This window comes from Pseudochaenichthys georgianus, chromosome 10 (genome assembly GCF_902827115.2).
Source record: "Pseudochaenichthys georgianus chromosome 10, fPseGeo1.2, whole genome shotgun sequence".
In the NCBI taxonomy this organism is placed as follows: Eukaryota; Metazoa; Chordata; class Actinopteri; order Perciformes; family Channichthyidae; genus Pseudochaenichthys; species Pseudochaenichthys georgianus.
In genome coordinates, this window is record NC_047512.1 from 22672942 (window position 1) to 22690582 (window position 17641).

Sequence of the window (17641 nt, forward strand, 5' to 3'; positions counted from 1 at the left end):
GACTCATGTTTGACGACCAGAAACCATTAAAGAAAGCAGCTTGACGACATACTAATTATATGTTGTTTCCTTAGCAGAGCAGAGCATTTACTTTGATGGAAACCATTTTTAAAATGTGATTTAATATCTAAACTCCTGCTTTGCCTGATCTGTTAAAGCTCATGAGGACAGGAATACATCCATCATGATATGAAGCCTCATGAGAGATGTCAACTGTTGTGCTGGGTTCAGTGGGTCTATGTCAGCAGTTTTTGAATATTTTATTGACAGAATGATCTTTTGTCTTCTTGAAACATTTACTTTGAAGGCAATGTGGGGCCGTAACATTTCCATTAAGGGTACATGAAGGTTAATCAGCATTGTCATCGCTCTTTTTGTCCTGCAGAATAAAGTGCATTGAATGCTTTTACCATGAGGAGGGTGACGGCATCCGCGCTTCATCTGACGGTCACAGTGACAGGTGAGAGCTTCAATAAACAAACACAAATGGAAATCTGAAACAGGACTGCAGGTTGTTTTGCAGGGAATCGAAGAGCATGACGCCAAGCCTAGTATGCAAGCTTTGTATCTTACAGGTTTCAAATGTAAAAGCATCCAAATAAAACTTAATATATGCATGGTTGTAACTTTAACATTACATTAACACAACATTATGAAATATGTTCTTTAGGGTGGGTAGGGGGGTAGACTTCCAACAATGTTATTCAGTGTATGAAGTTATAAAGTAAAGGAAACTTTAATAGACATATAAATATATATATATAAAGACACTTTATTGATTATTTTTGGATTAATTATTTCATTGATGCATTCAAACTAACCTCTGTCATTTGCAATACATCTGTCAGTGACAAGGCATCATTATCCTCCCACATTTCCTCTCCAGCAGCTCATATCCTTCAACATTTAGAGATAGAACAGGATCTGCCATGTATTGTTGATTTAACCTTTGACCTCATGCTGCTGCCTCTTTGACCTCCAACCTGACCTTTCTTCTTGTTCTGCCAACTGCAGCTCTCCTGTATTTCTGCACCGAGCTGCGCTGTGTAGAGATCTCACCCGATGACAAAGAGCTCACCTTGGCTGAAGGCTCCTTTCTCAACCTCACCTGCTCCGGCTCAGGGGAAACCACCTGGGAGTTCAAGAGGGACGATGTGCCGTACTGCCAAGTGGAACAAGTTCAAAATGGTGGTCCTAGCTACCAAATTGTGCAAAGCAACATCACATCCAGTGTTTTGAGCTTGTGGAACATGAGCTGGAAGCACACGGGGGTGTATCTGTGTGTTGACCGGCACACTGGAGAAACTAAGGAGGTGGCTGTTTTTGTCCCAGGTACTGGTTCAGTTTCCTGTAAGAGCTGCCTTACATCAAAGACAATTAAGATTGACTCAGTATGTCTTGTGTAGTGGAAACAAGACTGTATCTCATTAATAAAATATAGCTGTCTCAATTCCACACTGATGTGGTTTGTAGTGTGGTAAAGTGACAACATATAGTACACTTAGAGTTGGATCCATGATTTAGAGTATATAATCAATCAGATTGTGTTTTTCTGCAGACCCTAAGGTGTGGTTCATAGGGCGCTCCCACGGCATGGTTACAAAGACCAGTGAGGAGAGCACCATCCCCTGTGTGGTGAGCAATCCTGACATCAACGTCACCCTGTATGAGAGGGACACTGATCAGCCCATCAGGGGGCTGTATGTCCCCAGCGAGGGGTACAAGGCACCGCTGGAGGAACGGACCTATGTGTGTCGTGGAGAGATGAACGGGGAGGTGATGGAGTCTCAGGCCTTCTACGTCTACAGCGTTACCAGTGAGTGTTCAGGTTAAAGAGTTCAGTTAGAGAAACAACTTTTCCCAAGATAAAGATGTGTTCATTATCGACTCGACTCTGTGTGTGCTGAAACTCCAGAAAACTCACACACATAGTTGGCCCCTTTAATTCAATGTATGCCTTCACCCACACTATTAAAGTTAATGGGTCTATCTTTTTAAAGCGCCATAAAATGACTCATAAAATGTGCATCAGATCTCTTCAAACATCTTGTGCAGCATTATGTACAAGTTTGGTAGCCAACGTATTATCTGTCAGTCCAAAAGTTTCATCCATTCCCATACTTACACAGGAGCTTTGGTCACTTTACAACTCTCTCTGAAAAACTACTGGAGGGTGTGTGAGTTCTTTAAAGTGAGGACATAATGAGGTAAATACTGGGTCTTTGGTCTCAGTGTGCAATAATACGTCTAGATCACACATAAATGCTGCACATCATGTTTAGAGAAATTAAAAGTACATGTTTTTGATTTTGTGGAGCTTTAGAGTTTTTGTTCAATATTGGAGCCAGCTACAATGTTCAGTTCTGACTAATACTGATGAGATAATGATATAAGTTGAGGGTATATTTTTGAACAATTATGTGATTGATTAGTTGTGAAGGACACTTTTCGACATATTGTTTTGATTAATAACATCACCACCTCTTCCTCCTCCCCCACACTCCCTCTTCCCGTTCCAGTCCCAGAGGCCATCGACGTCTACATCAATGCGTCGAACACCGTCCTGAAGCAGGGCGAACCGCTGACTGTAAACTGCACAGTGCACGGAGTGGAGATAGCAGATTTCTCCTGGGATATGCCCAATAGTGAGGTGAGTGGGAGTGGAGCAGAAACACACTTTTGTTCAGCATTCCCTTCCTGATCACTCTCGGGCCTCAGGACCAAGCCCTAATGGTATCAAGATGTGGACACACCTCAATTTGTTTCCCCCTGTGATATTCTTCTGACAACATGTGGTGTTGGTATTGTAATGGTCTGTTCTTTTGAATTCATTCTGGGATCATAAAAAGATTCAGCTTTTCAGATTCATTTAAGATTTTAAACTGAGGAAGGCAGAAAAACTCACTAACATGTAGAATCTAGAGGAATTCAAATATTTTAAAATAAAACAACACATTACTTCATGATTGCTCACTATGCAGATAGCTGATCACTCACATTTTGATCATATTCAACTTTCTTTCTTTTTTGATACTTTTTTGGACACTTTTTTTGTTGTTGAAAGTTTTCATTATAAAGAAAAACCCTACAGAATGTCATGGAGCAGTCAAATACATTCTGTAGATGCAACATTGCACATTTCAACCAGGATCATTCAACTATTAAAATGTCACATTCTTATCAATTTCCATTTTCTTCAAGGATGTCGAGCCGCTGACAGACGTCCTGCCCAACATGAACATGCGCTCCTTCCTGATCTTCCCTCACGCCACGGTGGCCAACAGCGGAAACTACGTGTGCCATGTCCACGAGCCTGTCCTAGACCAGACGGCCTCTGCCAGCGTCAACATCACTGTGCTCGGTCAGCCTAACCCACACAAAACTAAAACAAACTGATGCTGGACGGATTATTATTGTGTTTCACTGACAGAGAGAAATCCCGCTTATTATATAAACCTCTTCAGGTCAAGGTGAAAGAGGTTTCTCTTTTAAAGGAAATGAAGAGGACCTCTGTTTATTTCTGTTCACATGGTGCGGATGCCCTGAGTGATACCTTGAATAACAGACCAAGGGGGTACAGCTGATCTATATTTAGACTTATGGGAATAAACTCCAGGTAGACAAGACATGTTAGTATAGCTTTTTCTTTTTTTGGACCAGTTTAGCCTTTATTGCAGAATGACATCGTTGAAAGGGGAAGATGACATGTGTCGAAAGACCGCAGGCAAAATTTAAACATCCCTGTGCCGCTGCAGAAACTGAGCCTATGTTAACATAAACCCTCAATAAGTTCAGCATCAAAGCAATATGTGATCTTGCAACTTGAGGGTGAATAAAAACAGGGTTCATTGCGCCAATATTCTCTCTTGACAGTCACTGAGTGCGTCTGGGTCTGTGAATGCTTATTCTTTCTGCAGCGAGGTGTGTTATGTTTATGAAATCCTTGAATAGCTTGAGCCGCCATGCTCCATGGAGACAGTTTAGTAGTGGTCTCTGGACATGTCAGTGGAAAAGACAGATAGTGTCTGGCCACAGAAGGTCAGCAACAAACAGCAGCACTCCAGTACTGTCTCTACCAACTTAAATATAATCAATAATATTACTATTATTCAATTAATAATGTTATATTTACAATGGATTACAAGACTACTGTATGAAAGCTTCTTGTCTTAAACCTACGGAGAATTACATAATAAGATTTGATGCAGAAGATCCAGTGTGTGACATTTATGTTTTGTTGCTAATGATGTTATTTTCTTTGCTCAGAGCGAGGTTTTGTGGACGTGAAGGCGGCTCGGAAACAAAACATTTCAGCCCGGCTGCAGGAGAACGTGGAGCTGAGGGTGGAGATTGAAGCCTACCCTCCCCCTCAGGTCCGCTGGAGCAAAGACGGGGCCACCATCAAGGGACACAAACCCATCACAACCAGACAAGAGCATGAGATCAGGTGAGACCAACCAAATCCATAAAAAATGTCCTACATACCATAAAACTATTTATAGAACTCTTACAAGTTGATCCATTTAAGAAGTTAGCACTTTAGTTAGGGTGACAGCCTCCGGAGGCGCGCAGCTCTTGTCAGTCGTCACCAGATAAGGCCTCTGCAGAGAGAAACTCTATACTCTCAAGAGGGCCCACTCCATCACTCATCACACTGGAACCATAAGCACAGGATACCTGTCACAACTCACATATGTCTTTCAGTAAAATCCCAAACAACGTGTATACTTGCAGGACTATGTTTTCAAATCTCCAACACACATTCAGAATCAAAGAGACAAAGTGAAATATCATCAGCATGCTCGGTTCACAAATTGGAGACAACCACAAGCCCATACATAAAAACAAAAACAAAACAGATGTGACTGTATTGTTCTAGGGATGAACTCTGCTGAATTAGAAAAAATACATGACAACTCTTAAAGAACATAACAACACTATCCCAGGGTTTGGTTTTGTAATGATCCCACTGGAAATGTGATGTGATTATCTTGGGTTCTTCTAAGTCTAAATACTTTTTCTGCACTAATACAGTTATCTCTGTATTTAATTGGTACGTCACTATGTGAATGTTAATGTATGCACATACATGTGTGATTTCCTAGTTGAGTGAATTTGGATGTGTTGTGCCGTGTAAACACAATGGTTCAGTTGCTTGAACCTTTTAAACATGGTGTCTCGTCCATGATAGGAAAAAGGCAAACGAATGAATGTTTGGTCACAAAAAAGGGTCTTCTTGGATAATAATCTCGAAATTAGTTTGGACACCCAGAAGAAGCTAATATATATTCCTATTTCTAAACAAAGTAATATATTCATAGAAACTGAAAGCATGCACATGATTCATTTCAAAATGAATGATTCAAAAAATGAATGATTAAAAAAAAGCAATAAATAATCATTATTATTTTATAAATATCCTCACCTTCTCTTCTCCCTCAGGTATGTCACTATTCTAACCTTGGTAAGGGTGAGGACGGAGCAGAAGGGCCTCTACAGCGTCCTGGTCACAAACGGAGATGACACAAAGGAAGTGATGTTCGACCTGGAGGTACAAGGTGAGTGGCTGTTTGAGGAATATCACATCATACAATGCGTTCTTGTATAGTTTAACTTTTTTAACTGCAGCTTGACTTGAAATACTATGTTTGTATCCATGTCAGCAATGATTAATGGCAGCTGCTCCCTCTGTGTGTAGTTCCCTCTCAGATTAAAGACCTGACGGACCACCACCTCCCTGGAAAGAAACACTTGGTGACCTGTGTCGCTGAGGGGGTCCCGGCCCCGAGCATCCAGTGGTACAGCTGTGACAGCATGCACAAGTGAGTCCCACATTCATCACATTACAAACACCAGGAGGCTGACCGCACTCATTCAATTCAAATGATGTGTGTCTGCTTTAACTTGTTTTGACTCTGTCCACTCACTCCCTGTCCTGCTGCAGGTGTAGCAACCAGACGGAGGTGTGGCAGCCTCTGATAGCAGAGCCAGAGGTGGTGAGCATCCGGACCAACGTGAGCTACAGCGACACTCGTAAAACAAGCCAGGTGCGGAGCCAGGTGACCTTCCACAAGCCCCAGCAGGTGACGGTGCGCTGCGAGACCAGCAACCGGGCCGGACTCCTCGACAGAAGAGACGTCAAACTGGTGTCCAACAGTAGGTGTCAACAGAAGAATGTCCCACCTCGTTGTCTTTTATATCTCAGTGTCCATACAGCCTTTGATATATTTGAATCCTTGAAAGAAAGTAGTCTAAGGTAATTTACAATTAATACTGTGCCAATGTGCAATATACTGCTTTAGTATAAGATAACAAACATGGTGGTCTGGTGAAACACCTGTTTGAGAAGTCACATTTCAGAGACACAGTACAACCTGCATTAATGTGTTTTTGCACTGGGGGTGTAACGGTATCCGTATTCGTCCCGTACCGTCACGGTTCGGACGTCACGGTTCGGCACGTGCAGTCACACGGCGAATATGCCTTTTTTTACGAGTGGGAAAAAGTCTGTCACTCAGGGCAGTATTACACTATAATCCAGGGGGCGGTATTGCGCCTAAAAGCCAGCCGCCCGTAAATAACAAATGAAGAACAAGAACAAAACACAACACAACAAAACGAACACAATACAGTAGCTAATATGGCGAGTTCACACAACACACAGAAGCTAGAAGACCCACCTGCTTCTTTTAAATCAGGTGTGTGGGAACATTTCGGGTTCCCTGTGGACTACAACAATGATGGGGTGATCGGACGAGGACGGTGTGTCGGCGTTGTTCGACAGCGGTGCGGTATGCTAGTGGTAACCATGGTGGTAACACGTTAACATGCTCAATCACATCCGAGTCAGTCTCAGTCCCCAGCGAGAGGGTTTTCTCGACGGCAGGTGACATAGTTACCGCCAACAGATCTGCCCTCACTACTGACAACGTAGACAAAATCATCTTTTTGAAGAAAACCTTGAAAATAGAGTAAAGCTTGAGTACCTTTATTTAGGAATAATGTCCTCACATACTCACAAGTTAATTACACATGTTAGACATTGCTCCTAAAGGTACAGATTTTATTTTATATTTATGTTGTATTTATTTTATATTTTGACATCAGGAGATGTTATACAGTTCTGTATTGCCTTTTATTGATTGTGATTGAAACACTTTCTTATTATTTATTTTAATATTTTCAAGACATTCTTTTTAGTTGTACAGCAGCTTATTTAACCTTTTTGTTTGACATCAGCCATTATAAATAATATCTGAGTGTGTGTGTTACTGTTTGTGGTTTGTTTTTAACTGTGTAATACAGTTAATGATTCCAAATGTTAGAGTTCCTTATTTTCATAACAAAACTTGCACGACTGTTAAAAATAAATAACAGCAAACAAAAATTATGCATTTGGGACTTTTTTTTGCTTTTCCTTGTTGTACCGAACCCGTACCGAACCGTGACCCCCAAACCGAGGTATGAACCAAACCGTGACTTCTGTGAACCGTTACACCCCGAACTGAAGCTATGAACATTCGTGTAACTTGCGTTGCAAACATGTTTATAAAGTGAAGTTGTGTGTTTGTTGAGAATATGAGACAGCTTTGTTAAATGTTCTTTGTTTGCCTGTTGCAGCGCTGTACTCCCAGGTGGCAGTGTTGGCTGCTGTTCTGGCCTTAGTGGTCATCATTATCATATCCATCATCATCCTCGTTGCTGTATGGAGGAAGGTGAGAAACAAAGTCACAAACTCAATCTTTAGAATTTAGTAAATACAAAGTACAGTGAGTACAGTGTACAGACACCTCAGGGTGTTTTTTATTCGCCAACATGAGTGTTTTTCTCTGTGCTCTCAGAAACCTCGCTATGAGATCAGATGGAAAGTGATAGAGTCTGTGAGCCAGGAAGGGCACGAGTACATCTACGTGGATCCCATCCACCTGCCTTATGACTTGGCCTGGGAGATGCCACGAGACAACCTGGTGCTGGGTGAGTCTTCAGATGAATCAGCAAAATGAGGACCATGAAGCCATTCAAAATGCCATCCTTTATTTGACTCTAAAGAGACACTAAAATAATAATAATTAAAAATATATTTAAATATCGAAGTAAACTATTTCAAATTTCTTCATAAACGTGGATGAATACCACTTAATTCATCCAAAGAAAAATACATGAAAGACACATTTCACAAATAAATATAATATAGCAATATATATATTAAATACAAAATCAATACAATTGGATTGCATTCTAAGCCTGCATTGGCATGTATTAAATACATTAACCATTCTATTTATTTGTATGTGAAAGAATAATATTAATTAATGTAATCATCATGCTTTTTAGTTGCTTATTGTTTTGTTTTTTACTACTTTGTTCAATTGTATTTTATTTGATACAATTATGATAATAATCTAATTACATATACTTTTGGTCTTGAAGTCCAAGTCATTGCAGTTGTTGTTGCACTTGTTAAATGAGAATAAACAGACTTTTAGACCTTTAGTAGATCGCTAGATAAAAACAAAGAAACAGGTTTGCAGCATCAGCAGGTCACTTTGGTGCTGCTGGTGGTTTGGGGGGCTAGAATACTAAGTAAGGTTTGTTAAACTTGTTTTCTGGGCACCAATCCTCATTTTGTTGATGTGTGTTGGTAGTCAGCTGCTCCTTACAGACAGGGAGCTTCCCAAACTCACTCAGGCCCTCCATGGTTAAACTCCTTTATCTGTTGTAACCTGCTCAGGCCAGTTACCAGAGAAATGTGTTTTCACTGATCTTTGAATGAACAGAGTGGATCTCTCTTCTTTTTCTGGTCTATCATGTGCTCCATTCACACTGTGTCCCACTGAGCTTGTCTTTGTGTTTCAGGTCGCACTCTTGGATCAGGAGCCTTTGGCAGGGTGGTTGAGGCAACTGCGTACGGTCTCACTCATTCCCAGTCCAGCACAAAGGTTGCGGTGAAAATGTTAAAATGTAAGACATACAATGTAAAAACCCAGTCAAAAGCCATGTGCGCACTTGTGTGAATAACATAGAGACCACAGCAGAACCCCCTGCATACAGTAGCTGTCAGATATTGGTACACCAGCGCCTTGTTCCTGCGAGCCCAGAGAGAGAGAGAGCAGCCTGCTGGTCTTTAGTTCGGTTGCCAGCCTGGTCTGAGTTTCAGCCAACAGGTCATTGAATGTTTGGAAAGAACACAGTGTGTCCTGCTCTCAGTGTGTTCAGGTCTCCTGTTCTCACACCTGCCTCATGCTGACCTATACTCACAATCAGAAATGCTTTATTCGTCCTGCAGAGGGGGATTTACATTGTTACAGCAAAGTATAGATGACACACTATAAGATAAAAAGGCATGTACATATTATTTAAATACTCACACATGTCTTTCAGGAAACTCCCAAACAACATTGTACTTGCAGGACCATGTTTTCAAATCTCCAACACACATTACAAATCTAAATGACAAAGTGAAATATCATCAAATAAATGATTACAACTTACAGGAATACACATTAATGGAAAACTAACTAAGTAAGTAGCACTTATAAAATAAAATAAGTGTAACATTGTAGAATGAAGGGTGGTTGCGGGTAAATAACAGTAGTAAAATAAAATCTTATACATCTCCCTCTCTCTGTCTCACCATCCAGCTACAGCCAGGAGGAGTGAGACTCAGGCTCTGATGTCAGAGTTGAAGATAATGAGTCACCTGGGCCCACACCTCAACATCGTGAATTTGCTGGGAGCTTGCACCAAACAAGGTAAACATCACAAGGAGTGCTAGTGCTATACTGTGCTAATGCAGATGATTAATTAGTGCATTTCATGGTTTGTATAACAACCCATGAAAATGAAATCAGCTGTGAGCATTTCCTACAACCATCATGGCAGTTCAGTTGGTTGATGACTCTCCAAAGGCAACAGAGAAATGTTGGCTTGTTTATTCCTCTGTGTCCCTTTCTCTGTCCGTGAACTACATAAATACATTTTTCATTCAAATGTTCTCTAAAAGGGAATATTAATACATGGGTGAAAAAGCAACCATTCCTCATGTGTGACCTACTTTTGAGGTTAATCTCTGTCCCATGTTAAGTTTTTAAAGTTAAGTATAGTATGAGAAGGCTAAATAAATGGATATTATTTGGATTTACAAAAGAAGATGTTACAAAAGAAGAATGTATTTCCAGACAAGATTGCTAACAAATAAAACGTGCAATGCTTTGTAGTATTTTCTTAATTATTTCATTTAGATGTTTATTTTTAACTTGCTATGAGTAGGCTTTGTATGTAATTATACAAAATGGTATTGCATCAGTGCACAATTTCATTATTTTAAGGATTTATTTCAAGTGAAAAGGCAAAAGACTATTTTAATAAGCCCATATACTTATCTTAAAGGCTTTCCTTAGTATTTACCAACTTCATGGAACTTAATAAAAACATTTTTATGTGTATTTTTGTTGTATGAAAATTAATTGCGGTTCTCCTTCTCCACCAACCAGGCCCTCTGTATCTGGTGACAGAGTACTGTCGTTATGGCGACTTGGTGGACTACCTGCACAGGAACAAGCACAGCCTGCTGCAGAACTATGCAGAGAAGAACCAGGACGAAAGCTGCCTCATCTCCGGAGGAAGCACTCCACTCAGCCAGAGGAAAGGGTGAGAAAAACAGACAAACACAAGAAATCTCTGCTGTCACAAACAAAGACATGGAAACACATGTGTCCCCAGATAAGTTTGATATGAGTAAGAAACATGAGAAAGATAGATTTATGTCTGTTTAGTTTTCACTTCATGTGTCCCTCCAGCTATGTGTCCTTTGGGAGTGAGAGTGACGGAGGATACATGGACATGAGTAAAGATGAGCCCTCCATCTACATGCCCATGCAGGAGCATATGGACACCATCAAGTATGCAGACATCCAACCCTCTCCATACGAGTCTCCCTACCAGCATGACATCTATCAGGAACAAGGTTTGTTTCTACTTTGATTTAAGTCACAACAGTCTAGTACATTTTCCAGGGTTGTAAATGAAATTAAGTGTGAAGAATTCAGTATGCACAGGAAACAAGGGAGTTACTCTTGAAGTACAGTATGTGACGCCCACCACTTATGTTCTGCTGCCCACAATGGAAGAGTTCTGGTAGATATGTATGTGTGAAAAGCTCACATAAGCTAAGTGAGCTTATAATAGTGCTTTTCATGAACACATGAGTTGTTTAGGCCTCATAAATCAATTAATACAATTTGAATACTCTAAGGTCTTTTATCAAAAGTCCTTGTTTCTCCATATGAAAGGCGTGAGCTACATTTCAGCCCATGCAGTCACAGGACAGCCAGAGCACCCCCCCCCCCCAAACAACAAAACAATGTCTTCATTCATGAGATGCTCCTCACCAAGTCTATTGTCTCACCTTGTATTCGTGTTCAGGTGGCAGCAGATTGGACCTGTTCATCAGTGACTCTTCTGCCCTCACATATGACGATCTGTTGGGCTTCAGCTACCAAGTCGCCAAGGGGATGGAGTTCCTCGCCTCCAAGAATGTAGGATATTAAAAAGAATGTTGCGTGATATGTATCTGAAGGCTAACTCGAAATTCTGTGGATTTGTCTACATTGAAATGGATAGCGCCACACTGAGTGAAGTACGGTGATTCATCTATAATCAGTGGTGAATGACTTCTGAAAAGTGTATTATAGTGTTTTAGCATAACAAAATACTTAAAGTAGCAAAAGTAAAGAAGAAAAATAAAATGTGTATTTTAATATTTTTTATTAATTTGAATCTTCTAAATAACTAATAATGTCAAATAAATGTAGTAGAGTAAAATATTTGTCTCTGAATTGATGTGGAGTATAAGCATCAAATATAAAAATGTTATTACTCAAGTATAAATTCCATAACATTGTAATTATGTAATGTAATTCATTAGTTTATGTCCACCACAGATAGATAGATAGATAGATGGATAGATAGATAGATAGATAGATAGATAGATAGATAGATAGATAGATAGATAGATATAAAATAAACATATTAAAAAAGGAGCAGCCAGTTAGCCTAGCTTAGCATAAAGACTGGAAACAGCCAGCCTGGCACTGTCTGAAAATAAAAATAATTCACCTACCAGAACCTCTTCAAATCATGAAGTAACAGTTTATATCTTGTTTGTTTATTTTAAACCAACAAAAGTGTAAAATCAACTATTTTATTGTATCCAACCACAGTGCGTCCATCGTGACCTCGCTGCCAGGAATGTGTTGATTTGCGAGGGGAAACTGGTGAAGATCTGCGACTTCGGCCTGGCCAGAGACATCATGCATGATTCCAACTACATCTCTAAAGGCAGCGTAAGTGGCCACTGCTAAATTAATATGACGTAGAGTAATGGATTATATTTGAAACTCAGTTAAAAGGTGCTTTATATCTAAATAAGATTCCGCAAAATAAGATCATTGTGGTTCCACAATTATAGCAAATAAATGCATTTTGGAATAGCTGCACTTTCTAATTTCTATTTTCTTTCATCCAGACCTTCCTGCCCCTGAAGTGGATGGCACCAGAAAGTATTTTCCATAATTTGTATACCACCCTGAGCGACGTGTGGTCGTACGGCATCCTTCTTTGGGAGATTTTCTCTTTGGGTCAGTCCTAACACACTCATATTGACCAACATTAACACACAGAAAAGACCACTAACACACAAGAAGCCATTAACAGAAATCCAAATCACAAATAGTTTGCACATACAGTAAGAGGGATTCATCTTCTTGTATTGCTTTATATAGGTCACATTGTACAGATGTTATCAGCTTAAATCCTCTTTAATTCATACAAACAAAACCCCCTGCATACTTCTGGGGAACTGTAAATGATGTATTCTTATCGTCCATAATGACAGTAAATGTGTGTATGCAAAACGAATTTCATATCAGATTGAAAGTACATAGCAGTTTGTGTGAACACTAATAAGAGGTCTAAACCCCATTAGGCACAGACAATCTCTGAAATTAGCATTTCCTCAACAAAAAAATATCTTCCCACGATTTTTGGAAACTAAAAAAACAAAGGAGACAGTTTATTACATATGCATCTTAAGCTCAAGTGGTGGAAAACATGCTCACAATCCAGCCTCTGTAAGTGATAAACAAAGATTCTCTGTGCTTCCCCCGTCTGAATCACACTTTCATTGGACTTAAGAGATCCATTTTCTTACAGATCTGGGTCAGAACATGTTGTCTTCCAGACTGATGGACTTTGACTTTGAGATATAAATCGAGCTTTCTCTGCACTCCTACAGTTTAAGGTTATTTCGTTTTGAAACTATTCATGTGTTTTTTATTGAATAGGTTTACTTGTTATGTAAATCAATCAATAAAAGCAATGTAAGTAATCAGATGGTGCTATGAGAGGCCGTCTAGCTCACAACTCATACTTGGTCTTACAAACAATATCAGAATCTCACACATACACAGGGTTGGGAGGGTTACTTTATAAATGTAATCAGTTACTGATTACTGATTACATGGCTCTGAAAGTAATCTGAATACAGTTACAGTTACGTGTCTTAAAAAAGTAACGTAATCAGATTACTTTTAGATTACTTTTGGATTACTTTCTTTTTCCATCACAGAGGGGTATGTTTTGGTGAACAGGAGACACAAAAAGTAAAAGGAAACTGAACGTGTTTTTACTGTTTTAATGGCTTATCAAGAGCACACTGAAACATCACATCTGAAACGATGTAACAACATAATACACTTTTTGGGGATGCAGCTTGGGATGTGAGGAGAGTGAGGGACACGGTTTAGAACGGGCGTGTCGCCTTCTGTCCTGCCAGTGTTGGCAGGACATGAATTAAAATGTCGAACTCAGACTTCATTTTAAGGACATTTCGGCCAGGGGTGGAGAGCTATATTTGTTTAAGATTCAATTTACATATGAATTAAGCACCGGATTGGCAAAACAGGAGAGTGTGCACCAGTCTGCCTTGATCTATGAATTCATGTCTGTGACTTTCACAGTGTTTGCTGCCCACAGCTGTTTTATAGAAGGAACACCTCCTTCACTTCATGAAATCTCTGCAGCACCAGGAGGCAGCGGGAGGGTTAACTCAGCCTCTGAGAAGACGAGTGCGCCGCACAGTGCCTTTCACGCACCGCCTTCACTGTGTATACCTTCAGAAATAATTATTAGTAAGGCTAAAGACTAAAGAGCGACCGCAGGCTGATGTGTTTTAACCACACACACCTATACACACACACTCGCGATTTAAACGCAGACTTTTGTTCCTCCATGTTTCGTTGTTATTGTTTCACTGAGCGAGCGGACCGGCGATTTTTTTTCAAACGCTTTTTTGGTCCATCTGCGGCGGCTCTGATGATTCGAATCTGCTGTACCTTTAGTAATGAATATTACATGTTGAGAGGAAATCTTTCCACCAATAATTCCAATAAGTAATCCAAAATGTATTCACTTCAGGTTTACGAAAGTAACTGTAATCAGATTACTCGTTTTTCAAATGTAACGCGAGCTGAATACAGTTACTTGATTTTTGTATTCTGATTACGTAACGCCGTTACATGTATTCCGTTACAACCCAACCCTGCACATACACCATTAAACTCTTTTATACATATTGCCAAACACTTGGACACGCACAATCATACTCTCTTTCACACACTTTTGTCTGGGCCATAAATCAAACTTACTTACACCAAACTGTACTTTCTTAGAAACACTATTATTCCCACTTACATACCACATCATACTACAATATAATACTCTAGTAGTGTATGCAAGATGGAAAACTTTGTGTGTGAGAAAGAATGATAGTGTATGTGAGAGAGGAATTGTAGTATGTATGAGGGTATAGTAGTGTATGTGAAAGACAATGCAGGGTTGCGGTCGAATACTCCGTTTCTCTTAGGAACCTTCCTAACGGAGTGAAATGACCCGGAAGTCCCTCAGTGGCAGCCATGATAAGTGCTGATTCTCTAAATGAAAGGAAAGGAGGTTTCAAACTTCCTTTATCACCTCCTTTAGCTTAGGAACCACTGGACCTCCCTTGACGAAAGGAGAGGAGAAAATGCTGCCCCACAATTAGGGATGCATACCAGTATCCGGTATTACCGAAATACCGGTTACTGATGGCTACGGTATACTGTACCGAAATCAGATCCGGTTTCGATACTTTAAAAAAAAAAAAAAAATTAATTTAATTAATTTTAAAAGTGAGTCCGTGGCCCGTGATGGCGGGTGTTATAAATTAGATTGCATAATCGTTTTTCTTCATATTTTATGTATTTTCCATTGTTTGTTCAATACTAGAAAGGTAAAAGTCCCACAAATGAACTGTGATGGGATTTGTTTTCTCTCACCAGTGAAGAATGTTGATTTTAAAGATGAGATTTGTTTGTTTGTGCAATGCCGAGATCTCATGACCATTATTCTATTATGTATTTGTTCTCTAGTCGAATCTCAGGTTTAACATTAATTATAACGGAGCTATAACGGTCTGTTTGCATTGACAAGATGTGCTATTCCATAATTGGTTTTCTTCATATTTTTTATGTATTTTTCACTGTTTGTTCAGTACTAAAAGGTCCAAGAAGTCCCACAATTGAATTTAATATTCATTTGACATGTTAACTATATCGTAAAGCGCTTCATGGGAGTAATTGTGGGATGATACATTTTCAAAGTATCACGATATGTCTCGGTTGAGTATCGGTATCGTTCAGTGGTATCGGTATCGTAAAAAAGTTAACGATATGCATCCCTACCCACAATGCCTTGCAGCCGCATCATTTGCCGTCACACAACAGTGGAAACGTTCATGGAAACAACCGATTATGACGGAGAAATAATATCATGAAAGTTACGGTGCTTATTAAGCATTTTAAAACATATGTGGTAAGTTGCCAAAGTGCTTTGTTTTGAACGTTCATCAGTATTATAATCAAAAAGAGAAATATGAACCTTAGTTTTTACTGAAATGATCAAATAAAGTCAACATTTCAGTCTTTACTGAGCTGTGTGGGGTTTGTTCAACTTTTAAAAGATGTTTGAATGGTGATGTACACAGTGATAGATGTTAAGGACTAACGTTTATAATAAATACATTTGTATTTATTTTAAGATCTTTAGTTCATACAATCATACGTATTGGGATCATTTGTATTAATGTGGACCGGAGGGAGAGGGTGACGAGCATACGTTTCACTTTCCTTTTTTATTTCAATTCCAACTTTGGTCATGAAGAATATGTTTCTCTGTTGTCTACGTTCATAAAGCAAAACACCAGCATCAGAGCACGGTGCAGAGTCTCTAGATGAGTTTATATTAGTCCGTCGTTCTTATACATCCATGTTGTAGTCCGCTGTATAGAAAACTGTAGTTTCCATAGTTTCCCCACAGCAGCAGACGCACATTCATGATGTCCGCTGGCGCATCATAAACACGTTGGATAGAGAAAGTGCAGTCAGATTCTCTAAAGTACCGCAGTCTCTTCTCCTAAGTCCTTTTGAATTCTCCTATCCACTATCCCTTAACCCCACGACGTTTCACACAGAGGTCAAGGAATAGACGATAGGGTTAGAATTTAGGAGCTGATTTTTGGATTATCCGACCGCAACCCTTGTGTTTTTGAGAGTTTATGACAGTTTATGTGAGAGGACATTGTGCTGGTTGTGAGAGAGCATACTTTAAAAGGAAGTCAGTTTGATCCAACAGGAAGCCAGTTTAAATATTCATTCCTTGACTGGTTTACAGCCTTGAAAACAAAGCCTGAAGCTGCTCAGAGCACTGCTAGCTACATTTGAGCTGCAATAAGAACTTTTGGAAACACTTTATATTAAGGTACACAAATTCACCATCAACTAGTTGATAATTAACATGCATATGAGCAGTATATTGGCTATTTATTAGTCATTATAAAAGACTTATTAATGTCTCATTCTACATGACCATATTCTACAAGTAAGGCCATTAGTTGAGAGTTTTTCCTCAATAACCCTCTAATTAGTGCTTATTTATTACAAGTAAGGAAGTTGTTGTACATGAGTTTTGGTCTTAATATGCTCTGCTCAATATGGGCCTAATAAGACAGTAGTACCTCATTTTGAGTTATTTAGACTTAATTAACACTTATAGTTTCATGTCTTGTTACATAAGAATAGATCATATTTGATCCAAAAAATATATATTTGTGATCATACTGTGTGACCTGCTTGTATGTACTTACACAATAGGTGTACTGTTCTCTCTATGTGTTGTACTGTCTCAGTGTGAACATAGATTAAACAGCCAGCCAAAGTCTTTTGAGAGCCAGGGAATGAGCAGCCATGCTCCTTTATTTAATTATTTGCAGTCTACTGACATTCAAACGGAGTGAAACTATAAAAAAAGAAGATACAAGGCACTTAAGGATTTCATACATGCAAGTGTAACATACACAGATTAACACTTAGGACTGCTAAGTGTAAAAAAGGTAAATATAGCTAATGCTAGCAGTGCAATAAGCATGTATACAGGCTAGTATGGCTAACGCTAGCGTGTATGCTAGCGCGAATGCTAACGCAGTTTAAACATCTCCAAATGTCATCACATAAACACAATACATGTTACTAATCCTTACAGTCAGTGT

General features: G+C 39.4%; 1 protein-coding gene across 2 annotated transcripts in view; it reads left to right on the forward strand.

The window, feature by feature from the left end:
- pdgfrb (platelet-derived growth factor receptor, beta polypeptide) overlaps window positions 1–17641 on the forward strand; it is a 31726-nt gene that overhangs the window by 8993 nt on the left and 5092 nt on the right. For both annotated transcript variants that reach the window (XM_034092684.2, XM_034092685.1), the window contains exons 2-19: window positions 386–460; window positions 1015–1332; window positions 1559–1816; window positions 2520–2650; window positions 3202–3361; window positions 4267–4447; window positions 5443–5558; window positions 5699–5822; window positions 5945–6156; window positions 7621–7715; window positions 7842–7974; window positions 8857–8961; window positions 9642–9752; window positions 10494–10650; window positions 10800–10966; window positions 11425–11537; window positions 12222–12344; window positions 12527–12638. In XM_034092684.2, the coding sequence (XP_033948575.1) occupies window positions 412–460; window positions 1015–1332; window positions 1559–1816; window positions 2520–2650; window positions 3202–3361; window positions 4267–4447; window positions 5443–5558; window positions 5699–5822; window positions 5945–6156; window positions 7621–7715; window positions 7842–7974; window positions 8857–8961; window positions 9642–9752; window positions 10494–10650; window positions 10800–10966; window positions 11425–11537; window positions 12222–12344; window positions 12527–12638 (2665 nt within the window). In that variant the 5' untranslated portion in view covers window positions 386–411. The remainder of the gene's footprint in view (window positions 1–385; window positions 461–1014; window positions 1333–1558; window positions 1817–2519; window positions 2651–3201; window positions 3362–4266; window positions 4448–5442; window positions 5559–5698; window positions 5823–5944; window positions 6157–7620; window positions 7716–7841; window positions 7975–8856; window positions 8962–9641; window positions 9753–10493; window positions 10651–10799; window positions 10967–11424; window positions 11538–12221; window positions 12345–12526; window positions 12639–17641) is intronic.